This window comes from Alnus glutinosa, chromosome 11 (assembly GCF_958979055.1).
Source record: "Alnus glutinosa chromosome 11, dhAlnGlut1.1, whole genome shotgun sequence".
In the NCBI taxonomy this organism is placed as follows: domain Eukaryota; kingdom Viridiplantae; phylum Streptophyta; class Magnoliopsida; order Fagales; family Betulaceae; genus Alnus; species Alnus glutinosa.
In genome coordinates, this window is record NC_084896.1 from 18,585,251 (window position 1) to 18,595,110 (window position 9,860).

At 37.8% G+C, this 9,860-nt stretch overlaps 1 protein-coding gene across 1 annotated transcript; it reads right to left on the minus strand.

The window, feature by feature from the left end:
- Nucleotides 1–257: 257 nt before the first annotated feature.
- Nucleotides 258–4,945, minus strand: LOC133881532 (5-oxoprolinase 1). The gene is made up of 2 exons (XM_062320477.1): nucleotides 4,726–4,945; nucleotides 258–4,230 (listed from the first exon to the last, which is right to left on the minus strand). Exon 2 carries the CDS (start codon nucleotides 4,182–4,184, stop codon nucleotides 378–380), a length of 3,807 nt encoding a protein of 1,268 aa, XP_062176461.1. The 5' UTR covers nucleotides 4,185–4,230; nucleotides 4,726–4,945; the 3' UTR covers nucleotides 258–377.
- Between the last annotated feature and the right edge of the window lie 4,915 nt (nucleotides 4,946–9,860).

Here is a 9,860-nt window from a genome sequence, read left to right on the forward strand (position 1 = left end):
ACTATCGCTCAAAACAATAGGGTTCGCATGATAGTACAAAGAGTAACGCTATTTAGTAGATTGTTAGAATGACACGGTAAAAATCAGCCTTAAAATCTCTTTTAGTATGATTTATTTGAGTAAAATTATGAAACATAAAGTTTCCAAAACATGGACGCAAATGAAAAGAAATCAAAAGCATAGAAGAACAGCAAAGACAGTGCATCTAATCAGAAAAAAAAAAAATTAAAAATTAAAAAGCCCCAATTAGATTTCAATAGAACAGGAAAAAAATTTCTTATTCATTCAAAAAACATGCCTTTTAATTGGTTATGGACTCAGATTCCCGAAATGTGGACCAACACAATTTACAAAAATGAATTTGCGGCACAGAAGAATCAAAGAGAACCCCATCCCCCACCACCAGGAGTTAAAATTTGAAGAATTTCCCCTGCCTGCACCTCAACTGTGTTTTTACCTCCAAGGTAAACTATCCGCTTATCTTTGGTGATAAGGTAGTTAGCCCCACGAGCCCCATCTTTTCCACCTTTTAACCCTCTTGGCGCATGAACACGCCTCTCTGATAGAATGCTCACTACAACAGGGTGCCTGAACTCTATCTCTCTGACAAGCCCATCACCTCCTCTGTGAATTCCAGTTCCCCCACTGTTCTCTCTAAGTCCAAATTTATGCAGAAGAACTGGATATCTCTGCTCAAAAATCTCTGGATCGGTCATTCTCGTGTTGGTCATGTGGCATTGGACTCCGCTGGTCCCGTCCCAGGTCGGACCGGCCCCGCTCCCACCTCCAATTGTTTCGTAATAGCCAAAAGTATCATCCCCAAATGTGAGGTTATTCATACAACCCTGTGAACATGCACAAGCCTGAAATGCAGTAAGTACAACATCAGTGATTCTCTGTGACGTAAGAACATTACCTCCTACCACGGCAGCCTTATCACTTGGAGAGAGAAATGAGCCAGCTGGAATATGGATTTTAACAGGAGCCAGACACCCTTGGTTTAGAGGAATATCAACATCCACCAAACAGCGAAGGCAGTAAATGACTGCTGCAGCTGTTACTGCTTCTGGTGCATTCCAATTCCCATAAACTTCAGGGCTGGTCCCGCTAAAATCAAAAATCGCTTCACCTTTATTGGAATCAATGGTCAGTTTCAAATGAATAACGGACCCATCATCCATGTAATCCTCTTCTTCAATGGCTACTGAATTTCCATCTCCAAGCTTAGATGACTGAGATGAAACTCTAGTAGCAACTGACTTAAGCATTTCTCTCACTGCTTCTTCTGCATTCAGCTGCACATACGTCATGTATGCCTGAACAGTTTCCAAACCATATTGCTCAATAAGCTCTTTGATAAGGGAAATTCCTCTCTGGTTCGCAGCTACTTGTGCTCGAAGATCCGATAGATTATCTTGAAGCCTGCGTGTTCCTGGGATCTTATGCACCACTTCATCAGAACAGGGGAACTGGAGAAGTTTCACAATTCCTTCTTCTTGGAAAATGCCCTTTTCCACGAGCTTAAATGCTTTTATGGCAGCCCCTTCTTCCCATATGGACTTTGAAAAAGGTGGCATGCTTCCAGGAGTTATACCTCCAATCTCTGCATGATGCCCTCTGCTTGCCACAAAGAATACCAGCCTCCCATTATCAAAAACAGGTGTAATAACAGTTATATCAGGAAGATGGCTACCTCCTGCACAAGGATGGTTAGTAACCAAAACATCACCCTCATTCAAATTGTCACCCCAGTAGTTGAGCTGCCACTGAACTGTGCTGGACATAGCCCCTAGGTGCACAGGGACATGAGGGGCATTGGCGACAAGTCCCCCATCAGGACCAAAGAGAGCACATGAGAAATCTAGACGTTCCTTGATATTTGTTGATATAGAAGTCCTCTGTAGTGTCCTTCCCATCTGTTCAGCTATACCCATAAACCTGTGATTGAAGATTGAAAGCTGCACAACATCTGCAACTTTTTCCTCTACCTTCACGGTTTTTGAAGTAGACTCAAGCTCAATTTTAACATTCCCATATTTGGTTATAATAGCTCTACAATTGGGTTCTACTATAACAGTACTATTCCCGTTCATGATGATTGAAGGACCCGGCAAGAGATGCCCATGACCCAAATTCTCAAGCTTGAATAGAGGTGTATCATGCCACCCATTCCCAAAGTAGACCTTGTAGTGGCCTTCAACTTTAGGAACGCCAGAAACAGGTTCAAGGTCCTGTGGCTTCAATATATTTGTGACTCCGATACCACGAACTCTCACATCACATATTAAGATATTCCTGTTTTGTAGTTTAAATCCATACTCCTGCTGAAATAGCTTCACAAATTCCACAGCATAGTCGCTTGCTGATCCATCTTCAGTGATTTGTCCCTTAACCATGATGGCAGTGTCTGTACCTTCATACCTCAAATTTAAATATGTCTCTGTAGTAATGTTTTCCTCTCTGAAACCTTGCTCTTGCAACTTCAGTTTTACTTGCTTTAGCAACATAGTTTCTCTGCGAGAAGCTTCCGGGACAGATTCTGGACTATAAACAGCAGAATATGGCTCCTGTGCCTCTTCAACAACATCTGCCAATCCCATCCCGTAGGCACTTAAGATCCCACAGAACCTGTGAATGAGTACTTCTTTCATACCCAAAGACCTAGCAATAGCACAGGCATGCTGAGGCCCAGCACCTCCAAAGCAAGCAAGAGCATGGTTCCTTGTTTCATGGCCCTTCATTTCGGTTAATTGCCGTATTGGACGACACATTGTCTCATTAGCAACATTCACAAATCCCAGTGCAATCTCTTCCACTGTCATGTCCTTTGTAGATGGATCCTGACTGTTTCTGTAGGAGTTTATTTCCCTCGCAAGCTTCTCAAATTCTTCTCTGGTTGTCTTGATATCTAGAGGCAGATCTTCCTTAGGGCCAAAGATGGATGGAAAGTAATCAGGAATTACAAATCCAAGAATCAAGTTAGCGTCTGTAACTGCCAGTTCCCCACCTTTCCGGTAACAGACAGGACCAGGGTGTGCACCCACTGATTCTGGTCCCACTCGGAAAGCTCCAAATTGGAACTTCAACTTTGATCCGCCACCAGCAGCAACAGTGTTTATGTCAAGCTGAGGTGCTTGTATTATGGCACCAGCAATCTGAGTTTCCAGAACTTGTTCATAACTTCCAGCATAACGGCTCACATCAGTAGATGTACCGCCCATGTCAAACCCAATAAGGGGCTTCTCTGTTTCAAGATTAAAAAGAGTCTGTGAGTAACCAACAACCCCACCAGCAGGACCAGACAACACTGCCTTATGCCCTGAAAATCTACTTTCTGGTGCAAGTCCTCCATCTGATTGCATAAACAGAACATTCAACTTCCCCAACCCTTCATCAAATTTGGATATGAACCCTGATAAGTACTCTTTAATAACTGGTGTCAAGTATGCATCAACACTAGCCGTTAGACCCCTAGGAACAGCTCGAACCATGGGAGTCAAAGCTGAAGATAAAGAAACATGTCTGAAACCCAAACTTGCAGCTAACTTCTCCAAAGCTAATTCATGCTGTGGATAAGTATAAGAATGCATCAACACAACAGCCAAGCAACTAATTCCTTTCTCCAACAACCCTTTCAGTAAAGGCTTTAGAGCATCTTCATTGAGAGGCTTCACAACCCTGACAAGCTCACCCGAAACACCTGTAACTAACGATGCAGATGACTCCTGGTTCTCTTCCTCCTTATCACGAACAAGCTCAATTCTCTCATCCACCTCTATAACCTCCTCGTAAAGATTTGATGGTTTTGATACAGTGAGGTCAAAGATGCTGGGGCGAGCCTGGTTACCAATCTGGAGCAGATCTCGGAAGCCCCGAGTCACACACAGAGCAATCCTTTCTCCTTTTCTTTCTAAAAGTGCATTTGTTGCCACAGTTGTACCCATCCTAATCCACTCTATCCTATCAGTGGGTATTTTCGAAGTCCGTGGGATTCTCTCCCCCGTAAATTCCTCAAGAATCCTCCGAATACCTTCAATTGGAGCATCATCATAGTTTGATGGATCAACAGACAAAAGTTTTAAAACTCGACCATCATGCTGACCCGGGATTTCAGCATAAACATCGGTGAAGGTTCCCCCTCTGTCAATGCAAAATTTGAGTTTCCCTTCATTGAAACTCCCCATTCCTATGCTCAAAGCTCAGAAAAACAGATAACCTGGATCTGCCAATCTACAATTTAATGAAAAAAAAAAATTATCATTCTAATAATTCCATATTGCTAGTGGGACATAAATCTTGATTACAACATGGTTAGACCGAGAAATCCAAAAACAAAAAATAAAAATAAGAAACAAAAAGAAAAAAGAGGCTGCATTTAACTACTCATAGGTGAAAGGAATCAATTCCAAAGACTAGGTTTCATAGTGGAACAAATTTTGCGGATTTGGGATTTCACCAAACTTGAAATTTCAACTACAAATTCAACGATATATATAGCTCACACCAAGGCAGACTCAGTGATATTTTCTTCAAAAAAAAAAAAACCCAGAACACACCCTTTTGCAAAAAGATAAGTAATCAATTACAAAAGAAGTGTCCCTGGGGCAGTTATCTAACCAACCCAGATCAATTAGGAATTAATATCTCACTACTACAAATCATCCTCATCTTAATTTTTCTTCTAAACAAGAAAAAATTGGAAATGAAGGAAATAGAGGATCTTACACGCAGGGATTTCTGGGGTTGGGAAACCCAGATTGGCTCTTCGTATCAGCTTTGGAACGGCTGCTACTTGGCCTTTCTATAATTGAAGATGCAAAGATGGCGACTTTGGACATTCAAAGGCGGATGGTTGCCAAAGTGTCGTATTTGTTTATCATAACTTCGACACAGATTCGATCACGTCTCAGCACTTTACGGGCACTTTAATTAAGTCCGGGACTTCAATGAAGCCACGAGCATGACTACACAAATAATAGGATAAGATTCTCTATAATTATTGAGAAATGCCTTTTATAAAGTAAGCCATATTAAAATGATGGCAACTTATTTATTGATACCCGTAACATTTTTCTTTTATTAATTATTTTTATTATTTCTAATGAATAAGTTTCATATCAGTTAGTAAGGCTCAATTTGTAAAAGTTTAAGTATCATAATTATTTGTTTGAATCTAAGAAAATTTGATTAGGTAATTATGAGAGACTACTTATGAGACCTATCTAACCGGATAAGTGGTTGGACAATCTAATTTTTATTTAGTCAGATGAATCGCATAAGTGGTCTTTCACAATTACCTGTTCGAATTCTCTCAAATTCAGACAAAAAATTATAAAAGATCATGATCGAAATTAAAAGCCATACTTTTCATGTAAAAATAGAGTTAGAAATATCTTTTTAAGCAGAAGACTTCCATTAGATTCTCATTTGATTGGTACGAGGAGAGAGTGAAAATTAGTGATTAGCTTTTTCCTTTTACAAGCTTACGTTGATTTAAGTTAATTTTCAATGTCACGTCATCTATATTATATGATAGTTGTTTAACAGTCTACTGAATATCATTATTCAAATATATTATTAAAGTTGTTTATTAAAAAATAACGTAATGTTATTAGTAGACTGCTATACATTTTGATGAAGTGTCAGTGACAATTAATCATTAGATTAGCACTTGTAAAAAATAAAAATAAAAAATAAAGGTGAATTTGCACTGACACGTCATCTCGATTGTATAACAATCGTATATCAGTTTACTGGAGAGCATTACTCCATAAAATAAGATAAAAATAAAAGAAATTAACCTATTACTATATTGATTTTTTTGAGTGGGGTTAGGAAAATGATAAATTTTGCTAGAATTATTTAAAAATTGATGCGATCGTCTATAATTAATAGAATAATTAAGCAAAAAAAAATGACTAATGAGTTTTTCTTAATTATTTTTTCATTAATTATAAACGGTCATATTTGTATATAAAATAATTTATTGTTAAACTTATAGTGATTTAAACACTTTTCAATTATTTCTTCGGCTCAATTTTTTCAATCAGTTTATAAATAACTTTTAGTTGTTTTAAACCGGTCATTCTATTCGAATAGGAGTAATTGGAGATTGTAACCTAAACCGTCGGTTTGTTGGGAGAGAAGCTCCCGTTTTCAAGAGAGAGAGAGAGCCGTCAGTTTGCCTTTGTTTTGGGGAAGCCTCCCTCCTCCCTGGTTTTGTTGTTGGTCCTCTTAGCATTTTAAGCTAAGATGGTTTTTTATGTAGTTTTGAGTCTCCTAACCACTAGGGTTGTGGAAGTTTAGTCTCCCCAATGTGGATCTAGTGGGAGTTTAGTTTTATTTTCTTGTTTTTAGTTTGTAGAGGCAGGGGAGTTCTCTGGTGAAGGTGCTGGAAGGGACTGGTCGCCCATGGCGTGTTGATGGCGGAAATCGTGGCTGAGTTGTTCATTGTCAGATTTTTGGAGGTCAGATCTATGAGTTTCCGTCATCTTCTGGTGGACACGCGCCCTTCAGTCCTTCTCGCCGTCAGTCTCTGGTGCTCCAGCCACTCTTCACGGTGGTGCGGTCTTTTGGTGGTCGGGGCGTGGCCTTCACGCGCCTGGGTGGTTTTTCTGTTTGGGGTTGCGCGTGATGGCTACAAATCGGTTGTTTTGCTGTGTCGGTGGGGCTGGTGGTGATCGAAGGCTTTTGGTGATTGAGTGTTGAAGAGCTTTTTCCTGGCGGTAGCGCGTGCAACACACGCGCCGCCACAGACGGCGGCTCTCCCTGAAGACAGCTTCTCCTTGGAGCTTTCCCTGTGTTGTTGTTGTTTGTGTTTCCTTTGACAGTTTGCTTAGTGCGTATATTAATCTGGTCTTTGGCTTTTGCCCAGAATGTGTGACTGACTCACTGTTTAAGTAAAGGTGTATGTCAACGCAGATGCATCATTCTGTTGGCTGAATTTTTTAGTAGCAGCTGTCTGTATTGATTTGAGATGTATGCACACCTTTAGGGTGTCTGAATATGTTCACCTTTGTGGTGTTTGTTGTTGTAATGTTGGTTATTTTCAATGAAAGTTTAACTTTCCTTCAAAAAAAAAAAAAAGGGTTGTTATATTCGATTTTTCATTTATTTATTTTTAACATAAACTATATAAAATCTATATCATACCTTTAAAATAATAATAATAATAAGTCAAATCTAAAAATGATTAATTTAATTTTTATGTATATCAAAACAATCTTTACCCGGATTGGGGATATGCACCTCATTACGTTCTTTCTCCAAATGGTATGCGCTATGAACTGTAAATTCAACCCTCGTCACATTCTCAAATCCTGCTGGCCATATATGCTTAGAGGGATGGCAGTAATACTCTTAGCTTCCTCCTTTCAAAATATTGAATGGATGAGAGGCCCATTCTACCATTTTGTATCGAGGTCAATGAGGGCACTAACCATGGCATTTTCATGTAGTATCTTTTTCGGTGTTTAGACTGCATACGTCGTTGAAGAAGACAATCATTTGTCCCTCCAAATCTGAACAGATATTCCATTCCCAATTCTCCAAATCATACCGCCAACCCTATTTGGCTAACACGGCTATGTTGAAATCACCTCAAATATCAGAACCCCTGAACCTCTTTAGATTTGAAAAATCCCAATTTCTTCAAACTCATCCAGTAGATCTTGGATTCATTGTCGAATCCTTTTAGTTTAACTCACAAAGCCATAAGAACATAGGAGATAGTCGGACCATACTGTTAGAGCATCTCCAGGTGCAGTAATTATTTTAGCTATTTAAAATATACATTTTTCTATTTTAACTACCTATTTTAACATATTATCTATTTCATTATCTACTTTTTTAAAATATTATTTTTTTTATTGTTTTTTAACTGTCCGTTTCTTCCCTTCTCTCCCGCCTCCAACCCAGTTTTTTATCGGCGGCCATGATCGAAAAGGAAACCAAGCAGAGCACAAAGGCCCCATCCGTTCACATAGATACGCAGTAATATAGATCCATCCATTTGTATAGCCATCAAGTAATGAATTCTCACAAGATCCAAAGAAAAAAAAAATGAGAAAATATAAATTAGTATCCATAAGGGCCAAAATCGACGCCATTGTCTCCTCCCTCTTTGACCTCCTCAAAATCGACCCCACCTTCCCTGATCTCCGGCCTTCCTCGCCATCACTCGGCTCCACCTTCATCGCCGACGACAGTGTGTCCTCTCTCATTGCTCGATTGAACGCCACCATCAGAGACGACAACTTCGCGTTATTTGGCGGTTTTTGGCAGTCCCATCTCTGCAACGTCGGAGCTTCAAAGCATAGACCAGTGAAGCTTCAGAATCACAGAGAGGGAGAGAGGAAAGAATTAAAAATAATAATAATAATAATGATAATTGCATCACTAGTCCCTGGAGTTAATCTAAATTACAAATCACTTCTTGCAATACAAAAATTTTATGGAGAGTTTGATAGTAAATTATAATTACGAATCAATCATTGAACACGTTTTCTGTCCACCAAGCTAACATAATCTGTTAATCAGCCATGTCATACCCAATAGAAAATTGACATGTGTCCATTACAATAAAAAATATAAATTTATTTAAAAAGTTAACAAACAAAATTAATTTTTTTTTTAATTGAAAATAATGACAGGGTGGCACACGGCCACCCCGAAATGCATCTAGGGGTGGTTCGAAGGTCGCCACCTCTAAAGGGGTGGCTCTTCACTATTTTCATTTTTTTAAAAAAGAATAATAATTTTTAAGTTTTATTTATTTATTTATTTAATAAATTTATATTTTTTTTAATATAATGAACACGTGTCGATTTTTTATTGAGTATAATGTGGTTGTAATGTGGTTGACTAACGAACTCTGGTAGCTTAGTGGACAGAAAACGTGTTCAGAACTAATTCGTAATTATAGTTTACCACAAAGATCTTATATAAAATTTTTGTATCACAATGAGTTATTTATAATTTAGGCCAATCTCGAGACCAGTGATTTAATTATTAAAAAAAAAAAAAAGCTTCGTCGATGAACTTTCATATTTGAAAATTTACCATAGCAAAAATTATTATTATTTTTTAAAAAAAAGTAAAAAGTAACTTGGGCTAGCTACTAGCTAGACCAACCGAAAATATATAATGGGCAAGTGTTGGGCTGGGATTTTTCAAGCTTAGATTGAGATGGTTTGCTAGAATCGATGTCCTGAAACATGAGCCCAGCCCGAGTTATGTTTCGTGTATTTTTCGTTCTTTTATATCTAGTTTTGATTTTTTTTTTTTTTTTTTTTTGTTATTTCGTCATTTTTCCTAGTTCTGCTAATTTTGAGGAAAAAGACAAAAAGTATTGTCTGTGACTGTTTGGTCACTTTAGCATCATTCGTTGGGATAAAGATCATAAAGTAGTACGATGTGGACTTTACTACTTTATCAAACACGTGGAAAAGGATAAACAGGCGCCTTTTCGCATTTTACTATTCCCTTTACATTTTCTTCTTTTTGGTTGGTTTTCCTTTACAACAATTGAATATCTAGGTTAGATGCACTCTAAATAATTTATACATTTTTATATGTTAAACGGCTAAGCAGAAATATCATACATTCGATTATTTATTATTTCACTATATTATTTAAATATTTTTTTATTCTTTCTTTATTTTAATTCTAAGATATTTTTTCAACAATAAATCTTTTTTTTTAGAATAATTATTTGCTATAAAGTCAACAAAATTTTTGTTCTCATCTGAGGTGAGGTAGTTCACATGAGTGTGACCTTAAAATGACAAACACAAATTTTATCATATAGAAATACAATGAAACACAATTTTTTAGATTTGGAGATTTATTACAATATTATT